The sequence below is a fragment of the Lepidochelys olivacea genome (assembly GCF_965140295.1).
Source record: "Lepidochelys olivacea isolate rLepOli2 genome assembly, chromosome: 11".
NCBI classification, from domain to species: domain Eukaryota; kingdom Metazoa; phylum Chordata; order Testudines; family Cheloniidae; genus Lepidochelys; species Lepidochelys olivacea.
In genome coordinates, this window is record NC_140421.1 from 40,768,072 (window position 1) to 40,789,133 (window position 21,062).

General features: G+C 38.4%; 2 protein-coding genes across 9 annotated transcripts in view; one reads left to right on the plus strand and one right to left on the minus strand.

Moving 5' to 3' along the window:
* The window catches only part of LOC311528615 (uncharacterized protein), a 121,738-nt gene that overhangs the window by 84,998 nt on the left and 15,678 nt on the right, over positions 1-21,062 (minus strand). The window lies entirely within an intron of this gene.
* METAP1D (methionyl aminopeptidase type 1D, mitochondrial) overlaps positions 1-21,062 on the plus strand; it is a 73,563-nt gene that overhangs the window by 49,171 nt on the left and 3,330 nt on the right. For 3 of the 4 annotated variants that reach the window (XM_084643841.1, XM_084643840.1, XM_084643843.1), the window contains 5 exons: positions 1,550-1,699; positions 5,051-5,199; positions 5,872-5,914; positions 10,483-10,646; positions 19,455-19,552. In XM_084643841.1, coding sequence (XP_084499967.1) covers positions 1,550-1,699; positions 5,051-5,199; positions 5,872-5,914; positions 10,483-10,646; positions 19,455-19,552 — 604 coding nt within the window. The other variant, XM_084643842.1, reaches the window with a different exon arrangement.

Here is a 21,062-nt window from a genome sequence, read left to right on the forward strand (position 1 = left end):
TTCTGTGCTGCTGGGGGTGCTGTGTGTTTGAATGAGATGTAAACCTAAAGTCCTGATGGCTTGGGATCATTAAAGATCCTATGACACTTTCTGTAAGCATAGGGACGGCCAAACACCAGTTGGGGTAACTATAGTCTACCTACCTAAAGTCCCCCTTTAGAGTTAATTGGATACGCCATTCTTCTTCACTTCCTACACTAAAATGTTGTGTAGTCTTGCTGTGTGCTGTTTAAACAGCTTCTATGTAACTACCCTACAGCCTGGGTCCTATGTCCATTTAATCCTGTGTGCATTGTGGGCTTGATCCTGTTTCCACTGAAGTCAATTGTAAAACTCTTGCAATGACTTGAACGATGCAGGACCACCAGGCCCTTTGTGATGGGTAAAGTGATAATTATATATAGCTTGTAAATATTCTGGAATCCTTAGGAGGATGAAATGTGCTTGTATATATGTGTAAGATATTTTTGTTGTTGTTACTATATATTCGTCTTAGAATTATAATGTTGTTTTTTTTTAAATGGAAATAGAATTTTACATGCATGAGGCCTGAGACCTTTTCATGAAATAAAAATATATTATAGTTTTCCTTGAAAGACAATGAATTAGGACATGGTTGTACAGTTGGGTTATTGCTGATTATGTACTATATGTATCTTATGATTTTTAAAACAAACTTGGTATTTGTGGATAATCTAATCACTATAGCCAGGTGTACATTTCTTAACCTGTGTATTATATATATTTATTTACATTAGCTTTAATAAAAAAATTAACTCTGTTAAAAAGAAATATGTGTGTGCAACATAATAGATATCAATGCGATTAAAAGACAAGGTGCGGGAGGTAATATCATTTATTAGACCAACTTCTGTTGGTGAGAGAGAGAACAGAAGTCGGTCCAATAAAAGATATTACCTCCCGCACCTTGTCTCTCATTCATATCTATTATGCTGCACATACATTTTTCTTTTTATAATATTATACATGCGTATCCAAATTCACCTTGTCTCTCTCATATCCTATGATTGATACGGCTACAACTACGCTTGAATGAGGCTGACAGCTAGAAATACTGAGGTTCTTAATCAGGAAAAACTCCCATTGAAGTTAATGGGAATTTTGTCTGAGTAAGAAGCTCAGGACTTTCCTGTACTACTGTACATATATTTGTTCAGTGAGAGTGTGTGTAATGGGCTTCTATATAAAATTTACCTTTGTTTAAAAATAAAATAATGAGCTTTTAAGTCTTCCTCTGATAGTTTTAAAGCTCACAGCTATTTGGACTGAAAGACTACTGCAATATCTTGAATTTCAGTACTGTAAGGTTAATGCACTGTCTAAGTCAATAGTAACAGGCAATGTTAAGTTCAAAAGGACATTGGAAGAAATACTGAGGCAGCCTTGAGGGCTTGCCCTGATGGCTTAGGAAGGTCAGTACTATGACAGAAAGGGCAAACTGCCATGAAGCAGGAGGCACTTTCTGAGAAAATGATCCCATTGTCATGCTCAGTTTTCTGATCTTCATTTTCAATCCTTCTTCTCCAAGCACATAAAGAAGCCAGACTATGTGACGACAGGCATTGTACCAGACTGGGGAGACTACATAGAAATTAAGAATGAAGATCAGATTCAAGGGCTTCATCAGGCTTGTCAACTGGCCTGTCATATTCTACTTCTAGCTGGAAAGAGTTTAAAGGTAACAGTCACATGAGGTCCTGTAACAACTTGGATGCTTTCTGTGCTTTGTTTTTGTTTTTATTTAATGTACAGCTAACTTGCTATTAAATTACATACTGAATAAAGGGGGGGTATTAATTTTAATGTTTTTTTTGCTATATAAGATACGTGTTTAATTTCTTTTATCACTGAAATCTGTGTGGGGCGTGATTACATTTACTCATTGTTAGAAGTGTAATCCTTTTAGGTCTGCATTCTGACCTGCCAAGTTGCATGGGTTTGTCATAAAGCACATGGGATTCTATATGATTTTGTGACACAGCAAATCCTGTGATTCACACGTTCTGCTTTCCAGCTCTACATTTCCATAAATCTGACGGATTGGGCTGTTCCTTCCATTCTGCTGCTCCTTCTCCTCTGGCCAATTGATCAGACATGTCACAAACTACAGAACCACTGTTAAAGAATGCCACTGTAAAATTCCATGCACCTTGCCAGAGTGCACCGATAAGGAAAACTCTTGGTTTTCAGTAATGTTTTCTAGAGAACATTTTTGTGGGATGCCTCCCACATAATAAAGGGGAATCTCCTTAAAGTCTTTGGAGATGGAAAAATGCTTTGGTAGCTTCTCCCTTTCTTTAATGAATAACATACAAGCTAGGGTGAAATATATTCTATAGTTAGTAGATATGAGTGTGGCGGTATAGAAAGGGTGTTCAGAGCATGTGGAGGTACAAAATGTATTTTATCAAAAAAAGACACTGAGAAAAGATTAATATTGCACAGTTAAGCACTCAAAAGTCAGAAAATGACAAAATTATGTGCCCTTCCCCCTCATGCATATGCATTATAATACAGGTTTTAATTACATACTATTTCTTTGATGACAATATATAATATACTATTTTTCTGCAACCTTAAGTGCATGTGTAGCATTTGTTCATTATTTATACTCACGTTAATTTCATCATTGTAATCTTCCTAAATATCTTTATTAATTTAAAATGTTTATATTACTACTCTTAGTTTAGTGCTTTCAACCTGAAAAATGTTGTCAGAATTCATCTAGTGTGCATTTGCTTTTCAACCATCAATACAGCTTTCCTTAGGGGTAGTTCAGGAGATGATGCAGCAAATAATAAAAGTAACTTAGACCTCGATCCTGCAAACACTTGTGGGTGTTTTTAACCTCTTCTATGTGAGTAATCCCATTGACTTCAGTGGAACAGCTCATATGTATGTTAAGCACATGGATAAGTGTTTGCAGAATCAGGGACTTAGCGCCAAACTTACTTGGATTATAAATAACAGCAGTTTCTCACTATTACTCTTTGATGTTGTGTGGTAATGTGTAGTGCTCTGTGTAAGTGTAGTTTATGGTGTGCTTTTCATATTGATTATTCTTTTTGGCTAGAATGTACAAAGTAATAGGAGATGGCACGTATGTGTGGGTTACATTTTGTGCGGGGAGTATATTTTGAGAAATAGTATGTCACTATGTAAATTAAAGGCTATATTGTAATGCATACACACAGGGGACAGAGTTAAGGCTGAATGTATGGTCTTAACTTTGTAATTTCCTTACATTTTTGTGCTTAACCATGCAATCATAACATGTTCTTCACATTATATTTGATGGAATTTTGTAGTGTTTTTTGGAAAAAAATCAAATTCCACAATATGGAACTATGTGGCAAGAGACCACCAGAATACCCTATCCCAGGTAGCAGAAATGGTCCACCAGAGGATGCTGTTACTGCCCCTCAGACAGTATTTTCAATTAAAGCAAAATTGCCTGATGTGTGAAGTGGTGGCAAAAGGCTCTTTGGAACACATAAGCCTCACTCCCATGCTACGCAGGAGATCTGCCCACTGAATGGCCATGCACACGTGCCCAGGCACTCTTTGTGCACCACAGAAAGGAGCTGGGCACCAACGGGTACAGAAGGCCCATGCTGCGTGTGCGTCAAAAGTGTTATGCAGGTGACACAGGATGGGAACTATGGTCTGTGTTTGATCCAGTGGCCCTAGTATCTAATACAGTCTGTGTGCAGGGGCTGTGACTACGATTCCAGCACATAGATTGGAATAGTTGCTGTGGGATAGGGGAGCAACATAGCATCCTGCCCTTGTTGGGGGGCCGGGGGGGAAGTGGGCAGTAGTTTTCACCTGCCCAACCACAAGTTCATCATGAATGAAGTAAGGGGTCCACAACAGCCCTTATTCCTTGCATGCTATGTATGCTGCCTCATTCACCATGCACAATTGCTAAATCTTTCACTGCACCGCTAGGAAAGCCATATGAACACCTGCATGCAGCCATCCTTTATTCCAAACGATACTAAAAAGTACTCAAAAATCGAAGTCACTGTAGTGCATATGTGCGAAGTGTGATTTTCAAAGGCTTAAAACTCATTCAAATAAAAACTAATTTTCACAGGAACACTCCAAGGTACTTCTTCTCAATGAGGGAGGTTTCGCTACCAAATTTCAACTTTCACCTTGAACCATTTCAGAACTAAAGCTGATCCAAAAGAAAAGCTGGAATAATAATATTTAAAGTGTGTGGCATTTTTTCACAAGTCAAAAATGGCTAAACCATTTCTGTTAATCTTACAAAAAAATTCACCTTCAGAAAAGGATTGAGTATAGAAAATTTCAGTCAAAAAATGAGTGTTTCTGAATATTGTAGGTCACTGAAATAAGGGTGCTAGAATGGAAATTCTAATGCAGATTTCACTGTTAAAGTCACTGCTGTGCCCACTGTAATACAAACAGCTCCCGGGTATGAAACCAAATATTAAAATTATGTATAAATGAATTAAAATGGTTTCAAAAATAATTTGAAGGAAAAACTAATTGACAACAATATGACCGTAATCTTATTTGCAAGTCATAAGAATTAAGGATTTATCTACAAATGGCTGCAAATGTTTTAAAAGGTTGAAAGCATTAAATGCAATACTTGTAAATACAAATTGAAGCTACTGTATTTTTAATTATGTAAGGGGGGTGGAAAGAGAGAGGAAGGAAGTTTAAAAAAGCAGACACTTCTATAGCAGCTACTGAACAGAGAGGCCAATAGAAAATCGTGGCCTTGAGAAGGCAAATATAGATAAAGAAAGAAAGTAGACAGTATTTTCAGTTTTCTGGAAGCTTTTAAGTGCTCCCTTTACTGTATGCTTGATTTCTCTCTAAATAAAACATAATGTATCTATAAAGTGTATCAAACAGTTTAGTGTTTTGTATCAAAGCATTTGATTTGTATCATCCTAGATTTCACTGAAGTGCATGACTGTGATCACATTCAGTAAATAAAAGAAAATGTCTTCAATATTTTTTTCAGCACAATTTTTATTTTATATTTTAGGTTGGCATGACAACCGAAGAAATAGATTCCATTGTTCATCACGAAATAATCAGACAAAATGCCTATCCTTCACCTCTAGGCTATGGAGGTTTTCCCAAATCTGTTTGTACCTCTGTGAACAATGTGGTATGTCATGGTATTCCTGACAGGTATTCCCTTAATAACACACATTTTACCACTGCAAACAAAAATGTTATGTTAATGTTCATAATTTAGAGGTTAATATTAAACATGTTTCAGTTTACCTAAAAAACACCTATAAACCTATTGCAGCTGCATAGCATGCAACGATACTGTGGCGATGGGCACTTTGGGAGTTTGTTTAATAATAATAAAAACATAATCGACTGTTTGTCATGACACTCATAAATTGTGGTGTAATGCCTCCAGAGTTTAGAGTCTGAAAAAATACAGTACAGTAAATGCTTCTAATTTTTCAGCAAAATACATGTAGTTTAAGGAATTGAAGACATTTGATGTAAATTTTTATTATTAGCAATACACTAGGCTGCTCACAAAGTAAAATCAGCTCACTATAAATCAGAGAAGTATGGTGGTGGATTTTCAGACACTGATAATGTTTTCTGTCAGTTGTTTGTCATTACATTATATTCATCTGTACTTGTTCTTTAAGTAGCAAGAGCTGAAGATTAGAAAAGGTTATGCCATTTGTCTCCATCCTCCTCCACCAAAAAATATCTTCTCCCCTCTCCATCCCCAGATTTGTGTGTGTGTGTGTGTCATTAGGTGTTTGTTCTTATATTCCCTTTGTTGAGAACTGTCTGTCACCATTATTTTTTTTTTGTCTGTTTATGTTTCAGTCGACCTCTTCAGGATGGAGACATTATCAACATTGATGTCACAGTGAGTAATTCATATAAAAAATAGTCTTTGATCAACTTTACAATTGCTAGTAGCAACAGGAAGAGCAGTAGATTGAAAATGTGGAATGCACAGATGGATGTGTGCTGTTTATTTCTAATCCAAGGCACAAGCAGCTGGTTTCCTTTTTTGTTTTTAACTCTGTGTTTATTCCAACTAGACCCAGGCCTGACTTGAATTTAGGGCTGGAATCAGATGCACTGAGATCAATGTTGGCCTAAGTGAAATGTCAGCCCAATCCTGCTATGTGTCATGTTTTTGAGAAGGTGTAATTGTTATTGATCCACTGTGTAGTTAACGCAGAGCACCACAGTACTGGGCAGCAGCTGAAGACAGATATGTATGAGATGAGCTAACATGAAGAAAGCCAGCATTTTTCCTTCACTCTGCCAAGATTGATCTTCTTCTTCCTGCTGATTTTGAGTGGGGCCTGTCATTATCTTACTCTGTCATTAGAGGCTACATTGGCCTGTGTATGTCAGTCTATTTGGACAGCAACTCTTTTGCTAGCAGTGTTCCCTACATTTATTAAAATCCCTGAAGGTAGTGTTGTGTTCCATTTCTGATATAAGAGCCTTGAACCCTTTACTCGCAAACAGATAGTGTGATATAACCATTGACTTAACATTTTCACAGAATGGTCACTTATACCATTTAAATAAAGGCTGACCAAATTAGCATTAGAACAAAAAAATATGGAAACAGAAAACCTAATTGTGATGCCCTTTGGTATTTTCATTTATTGAAATGGGGATTAATCATGTTTTGTGGTTCTTATTTTTGTCCCCAAGTGGTAAGTTTCCCCAAAGCTTTGGCAATTTATTTCTAGTGAATACACAAATGTATTCCTGAATTCTAAACATTACTTTACAATAATAAATGGTGTAGAATAAAGTAATGTTTTGTAAGGGAAAGTTTTTTAACCATTAAAGAATTTCCTGATACACTTATCTGTACCAATTGTTTGATATTGCTTACCATGGGCCAAATTCACCTCTGGCATAAGTGGGAGCAGCTCTAAAGTGCCATAACTCTGACCTCACATTTAAAGCTTTTTAGATAGCTCTTTACATTACATTTAGTCAACTTGAACTTTTGCCCCATTATACCATTCACTTGTGATCCTGTACTGGGTTTTTTAACTTATTTTACTGCGTTCCACCTTACTCTACATTTTCTAGCTGTAGGTATTTGTTCTATTTGATTTACATAGGATGATCGGTATTCTTCAAAATATATTTTTGGCCCAAATCCTTGACTGGTTTGAATTGATGTGGCTTCACTGACGTTAGTGAATTATGTCCACTGACAGCAGCTGAGAGGATCTGGCCTCTTCTTTCTTTAAATCAAATCTGGTTTAAAGTTAATTTTCCTTTTTTTTTGTATTGCCCCCAAAGACAACATTGACTCCTTAGATTAATAACGAAATTCACATTCATACAGGTATTTTCCACAGTGACTGTTCTAAGCATTTTTACACTTGTTTTTCTTTGCTTTCTCCACTCTTCTTTTCAAATAACATTTGATTAAATAAGAGGGATATTTTTTGAAAATACATTGAGTTTTTCTTCTGATTAACCTCATAAAACAAAGTAAATCTTGCAAGTATCCAAGAATATGACAGTTGTGGGAACAGCGCTCATGTGTCTTTGACTACCTATCTTTGGGTTTGTGTGTGTGTGTGTATATTTATCACTGAAAATAAACATTGTGTTTGGTAATTGTTCATTTCCAATATGTCTGAGGAAAAAATATTGCTTTGTAGTGTTTATAATTGACCTATTAGTTTATTTTTAATGAGAAAAACTGGGACATTTCACAGATGGAAACAATTATGGACATAACAGTACAGTTACAGTAGACATTCTACAATAATTTGTTTATGGCTGTGTACAGGATCTATAAAATGATTACATAATAATCTGCCAGCTAGCAAATGTAAATACTTCACAGTGAGTGCAAGTTATCTGGGAATAAAAAATTAAATGTATTTTACACAAGTGGGTTTGTGAAATGTCATAGATGAAATATAAAGGCATTTTATTGACTTAAATCATGTTGCCTTTAAATTTTCAAAAGAATTATGGAAAAAAAACATTGTGCTTCACCAACATACTACACAGCACTCAACCATCCGTTATCAAATATTGTGTCCTACGTCTTAGTTCGAGCGCTGGCTGTTATAGAGCTACCATATCTTACTTTCTGTTATGGTAATTTATTAATGTCAAAAATATGTAATTGTGATAAGTGGGTTGTAGTAAACCCTAATTGTATTTAAGAAATTGTTTTGATAGTATTAGATGAGTCCTGCTTCATTAATTTAGGTGCCAATCCTCCAAGCCCTGAGTGCATGCAGTTCTTATTAAAGTCATGCAGAGCTTGCAGGATCAACTCTTCCCACCCCTAGCCCCACCACCCCCACGACCCACCCCCCCGTGTTCTATTACAATTGTGCTCCTTTTTCTGACATGGTAATGATCAGATTTTTTTACAGTTTGGTTTCTGATAGATTGAGAGTTGTTCTATTAAAAATGATCTGGTCCTATTAAAAGTGAACCTGCTAGAACAAAAACTGTCCTATAACATATAACAACATAATGAAAAGCTGCAGTGATGTTCTTAACTGGCAGAAAAAGGTGTATAATTAAGGGCTTGAGTCCACTCTCATTGTAGCCAGTGAGAGCAAGTGGGGCCTTTTTGTTGAAATTCAACTTTCATTATAACCCTGTTACCACTCACTCATAAGTATATCTAAAAAATGTTTCAAGTCTCAAGTTGAGTATAATATTTTTTTTGCAGAAAAGTGTGAGGAAAAATATCATTAGCTATTTTTTGAGTTTGGGAGTGGGCAAAGAATACCTGACCATTAAAAAAAGAGTCACAAACCTTCTTTCACAAATAGCTCACAAGTAGCAGAACGTTAAGCACTGAAGTGTGTTAGTCTCTGAAGAGTAGTTGCCCACTAAGTTTGAGAAAAAGATATTTTATAACACCAAAGTTATATGCAATTAAAATTGTCCTTTACACATTTCGAAAATTTCGAATAGTCTTTCAGTTACATTATTGCCTGAAGTACTGTGGAGCTGCAAAACCCTTTTTAATGCCACATTATAAGACTTCACAGTAAAAGAGCGGGGTTTTCCTGTGTTTGTAGAGAAATCTATAGGGTGCTGTAGTTCACAACCTATGTTGCTCCTGAAGAACAGTTGCATAATTACATAGTCAAAAAGGTAGAGGTTTTGTGTATCTAACAGAATGCTGCATTTCTGTTGTGGGCAACTTCATAGTGCCAGAGCTACGTGTTTTCTTTTTTTAAATTAAACCATGGAAATTAAATCCAAAAACCTATGCTAATGCAATGTTACAGTTTGAAACTGGAGTTTAAAAAGTAATTAAGTGAAATGCGCACAACAACAGTGGCCCTGTACTGGGTTATACTAACAATGAATTTGACCTAAGTTTTTTATAGCTATGTTAATTTACACACATTACATCTTTGTAGTAGTTTGGATTTCTAATCAGGCTGTTAAATGTACATTTTAAAATTCATTTTGGATGATATTCACTGTGGTGTGAGGAGCCAATAAAAGGTCTTCCCAGCCACCAACTCCAGGTGTAAGGACGGTCTCAGCACCCACTGTATGCCATGAGTAGGGTCTCTGCACCGCCTAAGCCAGTGTGTAGGAAGGCGTTGAGGTCAGAGAAGCCATGGGATCTGCAATTATGTCAATCCAGTGGCACCACCATACACTATATAGGCAGATGGCATGGATGAGCAGCTGCAGCAGCTACTATCCTAGCCCACAGGGTGATGTTGTATCTCTGGGAGGGCTGTGCTGCACCCCTGCACCCTGGCCCTGTTTTGGGAAGTGGTTTTCATCCTCCTCAGACCCACTCCCACCTCTTGCACATCTTTGACATAAAGGTCAATTACTCTAAGGGCTGGTCTTCACTACAGGGAGATCATGCTGCTGCAATCGATGCAGCAGGGGTCGATTTAGCGGGTCTAGTGAAGACCAGCTAAATTGATGGCAGAGCGCTCTCCGGTTGACCCTAGTATTCCAGCTTCCTGAGAAGATTAAGGTAAATCGACGAGAGCAATGCAATGAAGACACCATGGTAAGTCGACCTAAGCTACGTCGACTACAGCTACGTTATTCATGTAGCTGGAGTAGCAAAACTTAGTTCGACTTACTCCGGTAGTGAAGACAAGACCTAACTTCCTGTAGATTAAATGAATTTAATTGTTTGTGTATTTAGGGCTCTTAGAACGTTCCAGTTTTGCATTTCCAGTATTTGTTCAAATGTTCAGCCCTAGACATAAAATTGAAGGGTTTTACATATAATTTATCATTACAGTTGTACCTCAAAGTTGCATTTTTAGGTCTAATTTCTAATCTTTTATTTCCTCTACCTTATTTTTGCAAATTGAGCTTAAAGGCAACCTAAAAGAAAACCTTAAAATAAATAGGATGAATTTAACTAACAGGAGATCTGTTTCTGAATGTAAAACAAGAAAATGTCTTTACATTTCTACATGTGTTTAGGTATATTACAATGGCTACCATGGTGACACTTCTGAAACATTTTTGGTGGGCAATGTGGATAAATCTGGTCAAAAGTTAGTGGAGGTTGCCAGGAAATGTAGAGATGAAGCAATTGCAGCTTGCAGACCAGGGGCTCCCTTCTCTGTAATTGGAAACACAATCAGGTAAGCCTTATACTGACAAGTAAAGGGAGGGCTGGCAAGTGGGACAAAGGTTATTGGTGGTTTGGTATAAAGCTGATGACATGTTTTATGATTCAGAACCATCATTTCAGTCTGATATCAGTATGTGAACTGCCAGGCTATAATGTTGTTCCTTGGATAAGAAAGATTTAAAAAAGTGAATTACACTGGGATCAGCAAAGATACCTGTAGAAAGACTCAAAGATATTTATCAGACTGCTGTGGTTTTAGATTAAGAGGTGTGATTTGTAGTGTTTTACATCCCCTTTTTTTTATTATTATTTTTACCTGAAACGTCACATCTTTAATAGAATACTGTAAGAAGATGAAAAACCTACATTCCTTTTGTTGTATAGCAAATAACGTTATAAAGGAATTAGTCAAAATCAATAAGTCACTTTGTTAAAAAGTACAAAAATATTTAGCTCAGGAAATTCTTACCTTTCAAACCAGAGTGCATGCAAATATCATAAGGAAAGAGCACCCTCTTGAAGAAGTTTTCCTATTTTGCATTTGTTCTTTTATATAAAAGTAATCTTTGCTTTTGTTCTTGTTGGTTTGAATTAAAATATGTCACTATTTCCTGAATGTATCCATTTCTTTGATTTTTTTTTTAAACAATTTCTTTTTAAATAAACACGTCATATACATTTTCCTTAACAGGTACCTCACTGGTACTTTTGTGAATATTAATGGATATGACAAACTATTGCATGCATTCTGATTGCTTAAAAGCTGCAAGGCTTAGTCACTTTGAAAAGATACTGCCTTTTTTTCTTTGTAAATCTTCAAATACTTTAAGGGGGAAAAAAGAGAGAGGCAAAATATCAGTTAGATGTATTTATAGCTTTAAAAATATTGTAACAGAGTCTGAATCGAACTTTAGTAAAACCTCTTTGGGTTATGTCTGAGAAGCCTTTATTGAAGACTTTGTAGAAAATTGTGTTTTTGACAGTTTTAAATTATAGGCTAACTAGCCTGGGGAAAAAGGATAGTGTCTTTTTGTTCTTTCATAGGAAATGTTGAATCAGACCCCTACTGGGAAAAGAAATTTAATGCATATCTCACTATCTTACTGTCCATGAATATAATAGAAGTGAATTCAAAATGTAGTTTTATTTTTGCAAATGGGATGAGTCGATAGAGGCACCTCATATTTTTGAACACCTAGGGTTCAACAGATTTACTGGTGGTGCTCTTGCATTTTAACAAAATTTATTCTTGAGTAGAAGGGGGCACAGAACACTAGATTCTTATTCAAGCATTCTATCGAGCTCTGCATTCATGGCTGTGTCTAAAGGGCATGTCAGCCTTTGATTCTCTCTGAGAGGTAATTATCCTTTTCCTGTCACGGAACAACAAATGATAGCTAACTACAGAGGCACATTTGCAGTAGTCACATTCATCAACTGCAGAAAAAAATTCAATTTAATTGTGCAACACAGCTGCACATAGGCTTTTTGAGCATTTCTGTTGTTCTCACTGTCTTGCTATTCCTCCCTCCAGATCTATTTTTTAAACTTTTTTTTCTGGTTATTTTTTTCCCCCTTTTTGTCTCTTCTTCCATTTTTACTCTCTGTACTTTCTTGTTAAAGTAATTTTCCTTTGTGGCTCTCATTCTTTTTTCCCCATTGAAGGCTATGAATGTAGAAAATTATCACAATTACTCATATAATTGAGCCTCTTTGTAGCAAGTGCAACTCCAGTAGCCTTTCTCCATCATGAAAATGGTTTCATTATAGGGTTTTTCATATTCTCTGACACCATCTACACAGAGGAACAGGCGTGCAGATGAGATGTACTAGGAACAGGGTAGATCAGTAAGGTCACAGTAGGAATAATTAGCTCTGCTATGGAAAGAGCATCTAGGCCTTTTACTGCTACATAAATGTACTGTCCGTGGCTTTTAGTCACAAAAAAACTTACTAACAAATGGAGCTCCCGCCTACTACTTTGAAAAAAAGATTTGTATCAACACTACAATTTTCCATCATTAAGACTAATAACACAGAGCCTAGTATACATCAAGGGGAATAAAAAGAAAAATCTCACATTCAAGTGGCGGCTGGGTGCTGACCTTTGTTCCCTTTTTTTGTGTTCAACTTAACTCTTCACAAAAAAGAGCCACACGCCACACCAACATGCAGGTGAACTCCAGCTAGTGCTAGCAAAGCATGGCATTCAGTTGGAAAATCTGATAAATCTCCATGCAAGATAATGCATTTCATTACAGATTCACTACATTAATTCTAGCTATATTAAAAAAAAAACAAAACAAAAAACAAAACAGGAGCAGAATTGAAAGTGACATTGGATTTTCACTGTGTTGATGAAGAGGTCAGTTTTCTCACAGAGTGTAAATATGTATGCAAAGGCTCCACTGAAAAGCAAATTAATCAGAACTAGTGCTTGTTCAAAACTGCGTACAAAATAACAGATCGTGAACTTTTTTTTAAAAGATTTTATTGTGCACGCTATTTTAATGTTCTGTTTTGTTTAAAACTACTCTAACATTAACTCTGATGAAGGAATGTCCTGATATGTTGAATCATCATTTTCTGTATATTTGTCATTTTACATTTACGTATGCAGTAAAAATCTTAGTTCAGTGGAAAAATATATAATATAAATACCTGTAAGCAAACACCTAAAGCTAGAAGTGTTCAGACCCATCAAAGTGGAATATATAGTATATAGTAGCTCTTCAGTGTCATCAGGTGGAACTTACAAATAAAAACATTACATGAATGGATCAATTTCCTTTGCCTAGCAAATTGCTAATCCTTTGCTAAGCTTCCTGTTAAATTGATGACAAAGGTCTCATCGACTTTAGAGGAAGCAGGATTGGGCCCTCATGTTCTATTTTCTTATACCCTTTGAGATGCTTTTCTTTAAGATTAAATATAGTTTGAATTATAGTCTTTATACATGTATACAGTGTAGTTGTTATGTAGTGAGTTTAGATATGTGAAAGTGTTATGAATATATTGATCCAAACAATGCAAATGTGGCATAGTTAAATAAACCAGTTTCAAACTCATAGGAAAAAATGGCAGCGATGAAAGTATTAATAAATGGTTTTTAAATGTTTAACTCATAAGTATATGTTTTGATATTAATTTAGAACAATATAAAGCAGATTTAAAAAAATCTGTTTCTATCAGATTATGCACATTTAAACAATAAGTGGCTCAGGCAAAATAAGTCATTTTAATGTCATCTGTGATAGATTTTCCTTGACAGCTACTGTAAATTACAATTACACTGCTTCTCTCTACACTTGAAAGTAAGCATTGCAATAAATTATCTTTTATTTCAATCCATCATGTCTGCTTTTCAGAAACAGAGAACCTCAAATAAAAGTTCAACACTATTGTAAGAAAAATACAGTAATTTGTGTTCCAGTTTGAAACCAAAATGTACCTTTCTTTCAAAAAACAATTGTTGGCTTTCAAAAATATTACTAATTATACTTCAACATTCGTTGTCATTAAAGGGAATCCCTGAACTTGTGCATTCCCTCAATCTAAGATTACTACTTAAAAGAAAAATACCTTTAGAAGCGTGCAGTTGGATTTTGTAATTTACCAAATGAGGTTATATTGTAGCATTCAAAATAAATATTTTATTCATGAGCAAATATGATTTAAACTAGTGATGTCTCTTTAAGAATGTGCAAAAAATAATAATGTCATTCAATAACCATAATTTACAAATAATAATATAAAGAAAAATGTGATTTTTTTTAAATTCTAAGGTGCATTATGCTTTCATATTACTCCCTACGCAAGAATTATTTTCATAGCTTTGATATTCTTGTCCCTGTTTGCAGAGCAGTTTTCCTGCCTCATCAGTGTGGGTCAGATCTATTTAGTAATTTTAGTCTGTTGCTGCTGCTGCTGCTGCTGCTCTTTAACACCATTTCAGTTAAGTTTTAATTTTTTTGTAAGGAAACTGGAATCTACAATTAGAGGGTCAGATTCACCAGTAGCCTTCAACTGCTTTATGAAGCAGCCTTAACCTGTCTTAACTGGCTAGTTAACAGCTGCTTTGTGTCACCAGAGCACGGAGTAAAGCAGCTAGAGTGTACCACTATAAATGCTTACAATGGGATTTGTTTCAGTTGTGTTTCTTGGGTGATTGCTTAGTGCATTGGGCCAGATCTGCCCTCCTGTGGAAAAACCTTCAAGAGAGGGTGAAAGAAACTGCCAAGTTCTCCCCATTTTGGCAAGGGATGGGATTTGCCATAGATCCCTCTTGATCCCCCAGGACCTTAGGGGATCTGCTAGAGGCACAGGACCAGCTGTACGAGGGATCTGTGCCACCACATTGGCACTGGAGCCCCTGAGCCTGCTCTGCAACTTCCTGGTAGGAGGGCTCTGGGGCTTACCTCAGCCACCTCTGCCCCAGAAGACCTTTGAGAGAGGTTCTACAGCATCAAGGGATAGCATTGTAGAGAATCCAGTCCTGCCTCTAGTTGCCTGTAGCTTTTCTGCGGCTTACCTGTAGGGTTTGTGGAGGGATGATATGTATCTGCCTATTGTCCCATCCTTCTGTATGGATTCCTCTGTTCACAGAGGGCTGTCCATAGTGTGGGCGACTCTGGGAAGATGATGCTCTGGTGGTGGCTGATGTCCCACTTTCCCCTACCGCTCATAGGAAGGGTGATATCTGAGTGCAAATGGTTGCATGTAGGCATTTGGGAGGGAGGATCTGACCCATAGTGAGCAGTCCTGAATTCTGCTTACAGTTCTCTACTTACTGGCTGTGTGACCTTGCTTTAGATATTTAACCTCTCTTTGCCATTTGTAAAACAGGTATAATACCCAGGGTCCTGTGCACTCTGCAGCATACTGGGATAAATTTCATGGCAACCACCAGACTAAAGTCTGCTGCAACATTGAATTACTGTGTTGTCACTCCTGTCCTTCCTACTCCCTAACACAGCTATGGCTCGTAGCTGAAAATACTCACTGAGGTAAAACTTGTCAATAGTTTTTTTCAATAGGGATTATTTTGAAGAACGTGTTTTTTCTCTGTGCTCTCCAGGCAACCTGGCTCTGCTCCCCAGTCCTCATTCCGCCATGTTATCCCAGTAGCCAGACTCAGGACCTTTTTCCCCTTGTGTGACCCAAGGGACGGGAGAACTTATACAGCTCATCTCCTTGGCAACCAGGGCCTCAGCACCAGGGATGTACTTCCGGCAGCCTGGCTCACCAGTTATATTTTCAGCTACCTCCACTGCCTGACTTCAAGTAGGACTTCACCTCTGGCTCCTTGATCTGTTGCCCAGTGCCATGGAACGGTGGCAGAAGCATGCACCGTTGTCTGATAAACAACTTCTTCTGGAGAAAGCTGGAGAGAGAGTGAGGCTAGTGCAGGCAAATCCTGGTAGGGCAGAGAGCCAGACAACAAAACATTGAGTCCCAGCCTGCAGCAAATGGTGAATTCCATGCCAAAAATGCTGAATTCCATGGTATCTTAACGAAGAATCCCAAATTCCACAGCCCCAGCATCACAAAGCCCACAGGGCCCTGACTGAGGTGGGCACCTCTCTGAGCGATGTTTCAAGCTCTCTACTGACTCAGGAAGACATCACTGGATCAGTTTACAGTCAGTTCATATTTACAAGGTTACCTCTGCACTATCAGGACTAAAAGCAATGTTTTAAAAAATGAATGAAGGGATTTTGGAGCACAGTTTTTTAGCAAAACCTTAACTCCATGAATGTGGAACTGAGGAATACACAGGACCCTGAAGATCTCCCCTCACAGGTGTTAACACTTGTAGTCTTTTAAAATTCTCGGATGTGAGGTGCTACCATATATAAGTGTAAATATTAGAAAGAGGTTGAAAGTGGCTGAGTTTCATACCTACAGCTTTTTTTCTCCACAGATGTTCTGTACAACAATGCAGGTTCATATGATACATTACATTTTATGTAAAGAACATCCATACTCTGCACCGTTTATGGGTGAAGAGGGAAGGTCAGTTGAGTACTTCAGTGCAGATGTCAAATACATATGAGCACAAAGATTCCTATTTTGATCAGACTGTAATAGCATAAGTAGTGATGCTAATAGAGTTGTTTTCATGCTCTTGAGCAAGGAAGAGGCAGAATTAATCAATGCAGTGCACAAGAACTACTTTCATTGTATGAGGAAGAAAAACTGTCTCAACCTTGTCTTCTCATGATGATGACCATGTTGCTCCTACTTTTGATGCCTCAAAGCAACTGCTGTTGCTTCTAAAGTCTTGGTGTTGAACATTATTCTCTCAGTGGTTAGTTGAATGGTGCACACTGGAGCTTTCCATGCCAAGATAAGGATAATTAGTTTTGGTACTTAGAGGACATACCTCCTAGATAGAAGACGAGTTTTGAAAAGACATCCTATAGCAAAGTTGTAAGCCTAAAAAAATGACCCTGGGGTCTATCAACCTCTTTGAATGGTATCAGAGGGGGACAGGCAAAACTGAATAGTGAATGGGTTTGCTTTTGCACTGGCCAACATATTTTAAGAAAAATAGAGGTGGAACAAAAGCTTGCCAAATGTTGCATAAATAGTCTTCCACTCCTCTCCTCCCCTAGGGTAATTGTTTAAGAATATTTCATTGTTACATGAAGTGTTGCTTGTGTTGCACTAATTCTGGTTTTCTACAACTCACATCATTTCACATTTTGTTCTTTATATGTTAGTGAATAAACTGTAATTTTCTAATTCCTCTCCACATCCATTGCTTCCTCCTTGACCTTTACTATCATCATATCCAAGATGCATCCTATTTGGCTTTTCCATCTCTAACTTACATTATTTTTTTAATGTTATTTAAATTGTGTACTTCATGGGATAAAAATCCCAGCAGAATGGAGCCCAAGACTAGCCGTTTATGCCAATAATTAGGAGAGTCTTAAAGAAGTTGGGGATATCTTAAACTGAGGACCTTGTTTCCCTTCAAAGTCAAATGAAGTACTATCAAACATGCTTGTTAGCTTGGAAGGCAGGTACTAGATAACATATGGAACCTTTTCAAGCATCCATTTTAGATCTGAGCTTTGTAACATTATTAACTACCACTGACCTGATTCTCCACCCTGTTAACACTTGTTTTACAGCAGCATTACACCATTTACTTCAGTTGTAGCAACGGTAAATTCTTGGCCTGTGATGCACAAAGGTGTAAATATCCCGGCTTCTGTAGGAAATCATTTAGCAGTGTGTACAAGTACAGTAAGTACTTACCTTTCATATTGACAGAAACAACCAGGTCCACTGGATTTGAAACCAACAAATTCCGCTTTTCTGTGTTTTAGGTGACATTTTTTAAGTGTAAAACTAATCCTTTGTTCTTTACAGTACTCCTGTGTGGTTTTAGAAATTGGATGGAAGTGATATGGATGAGCACAGCTGCCATCATGGCTGATCTCAAATTAATAAGATAAAGACTTATTTGTAGGTCTAAGATAATGCTGATACATATAGTAGTAATTTGACTTTCCCAGTAACTCAGGCTGGTGATTGTAAAGGCTCTGCTTGTGGTTCTGAATCTAATCTTTAAAGCTTTGAAAGCACAGCTACCTAACAAGACCCTCTCTCTCTCTCTGCAAATAGCAGTGAGCGGATGGAAATCTATAGCCCTAGGCTGAAACTTTTGGAGACTGAGGTAGGACATTCTTGAGGAAGGGCCCTTAGCTATAGAACTGTATGCCTCCCCAGAACAGGTTCATCCCAAATTTCTCATATTTTGGATGCAATGTAAAACTTCGCACAGGCCTTCCCTAAACAGATAATGGTGACTGCAGAATAGCTTAGAAGTTTCTGTTCTGAAAGACAACCACCCAGAACAAGCCTATATTAGAAAGGCATAGAGAGGAGCTGAGTGATGTGGCCCTGTTTCAGCTCTTACTGATGTTCTGGTGCCCAGATATTGTGATTATGGACATGTTAGAAACAGGTGGACTGTTTAATTAGCATTACATGCATTTGCTAGACTTGTAACTTTTTTAAAGGGCCCCAGACTGGTAGACCCCAAATATGACCTGCTCTTTTTCTTTTATCTCTGCAAAAATCTGTGTTTGCAAAAATATTTGTAAATCTGTGTGTGTAGAGTCCAAACAAATGCCTCCGTGTCCATTTCCCAGATCTGCTGCAGGGTTCAGACTGCTAAGTGCTGGTATGCAGGAGTCTCCTTTATTGGGTAGACCTGCCTCAATTTCTGTATTAAGTTTTATTTACAACAAATAAGATTCTAGCACACTTCTTTGCCAAGACAACCCTCTGGAATATAAACTGATCAAGCTCTCAGAGTCCACAGAGAGGGTCGGAACCAATAGCTCTGAGCTTCCAGATTCCAGTGTATTGGTATAAAAAAGCTGAAGCCTAACCATGACAGTTACACTGGCGACATGGTTCCCTGTTCCACTGCTGATAATTCCAGAGACGCCCGGCTACTTTTTGATTGTGGGTGGAGTTATGAATTGTGGGCGGGGCTTGAGTGCACCTGGACTCTGCCCCCCACATAAAGAATGCCTGGAGAAACCTCCACTAACGGTGTGAATGTGTCATTGTGTTACACTCCGAAGAGATTATCACCAGCCACACTGCCTGACACGTGTTTATTGTGAAAGTGCCTGGAATTATCCCAGTGTCACTGCTACAGTTTGGGGCTCATACGTTTGTGAGTGTTACACAGTCCGAAACGCGGGGTTTGCGAGGGTCTGATGTCTAATTGGAAATGGGCTTTGTCTCTCTCTCTCTTTTTATCTTATTTTATTTTTGCTGTCCCTTAAAGCCGCATAGCACATCAGAATGATTTCCGAGTCTGCCCCTACTTTGTTGGGCATGGAATAGGATCTTACTTCCATGGACACCCTGAAGTTTGGCATCATGGTAAGGAAGTCCATTGTGAAAGATACGTAGGAATCTTATTGAAGTATTTTAATAAACGTAACCCAGCTGCAAAACCCGACACCCCCCCCCCCGCGCCTAGGGGTCATTGCAATCTACCAGTCCTGAGACTCTTCTTCCCTGCGAATACAGCCCCCCTCCTTAGTAGTGACTTGGGGAGATTGCTGCCGGATCCCCAGGCTGGTGTGGTTTGGAGGCACTGGGATTACTTCTTTGGGAGAAAAGTTAAAATTAATAAAAACAAACCCTCGCTGCATCAATATCCCAGCAGGCATAACCGCTGACTCTTGCTGTTAAGCTTCATTACATTCCCCCGTGCTGACAGCTGGATGGAGCAGCAGGTTCTTCTGCGGGGAGTTCTAGGCTGCGGGGCCCGGCCAGCAGCCCGCCTTCTCCTGAGCGCTGGCTTGGGCCCCACCGGGCAGCCCTGCCGGGCGCTCCCACTGGCCTGGCCGGCGCCGCTGTCAGGCGGATCCCTGCGCCCATTGAAATCAGTAGACCATGGCCTTGCCGTTGAGTCCACCGGGAGCAGAATCGGACCCAGACTCTGCGCTTCCTAGGGGCTGGCGGGGGGTAGCAGTGATCAGCGCTGCCTGCTCAGCCTTGGCTGAGTGTTTGCTGTTCTCCTCACCCCTTCCTCCCACTGCCAAGCTCTGGGCCAGCTCACAGCATGGCTGGCCGGCCACTGACACCTGATGACAAGAGATGCTTCAGAAGGCTGACAGAGGCCAGGACGAAGACACCCAAGGCTCTGCAAAGCCTTCAACTACAGTCTGCAAACTATTTCGGAGGCCCCTTGAAACCGCCCAGAAGGTCCTAGCGGAAGCTCAGCAGCTCAGTATCTCTGAATAGGAGTAAATCACTTCCCCCTCTGCCGGGCCTTCCTTGGCCATAACCCCCCTTGCAGCGGAGGCTCTCTTGGGAGGACACTCAGAAGGTGTGACTTGCGGAGGTCTAAATAATACCTAAGATCACAATAAACGGCAAAGTGGAAAGTAGGGCCTCGGCAGCGCTCTCTTCGGAAGCAGACATTTGAAACACCATCCCTAGATGACGACCTATCCTATGCCAAATATATTTGATTTTGTTTTGCAACAAAAAGCCTCGGTTAAAAGAATAAGAATCGGTTAAACTTTTCTGTTTGACCAAATGCAAGTTTACCTGCAGGCTTTCCCCTTTTATAGTCAGTTTTGTTCTTCAGGAACAACAGATAACTTGTTTAAAGCCAGAAAGACTAAAGATCAATATGAATACAGTCCCTATTTTTATTAGTGTTCTTCACCGATAGTCATAAGCTGATCGGAACGGGCAAAGTTTATTGCAAAACAAACAAACAAATGACTGTACTGATTAAATTTTAAAATTCTGTAATTCCCTTAAAAGTGAGCTGGTACTCAAAATAGTTTCATCTATGCATAATAGAGTGATCTTCCAGATCTTATACCTGGTTTGCTTTGCTTTGAGATTGGGAAGATTATTTTAAACACTTTCC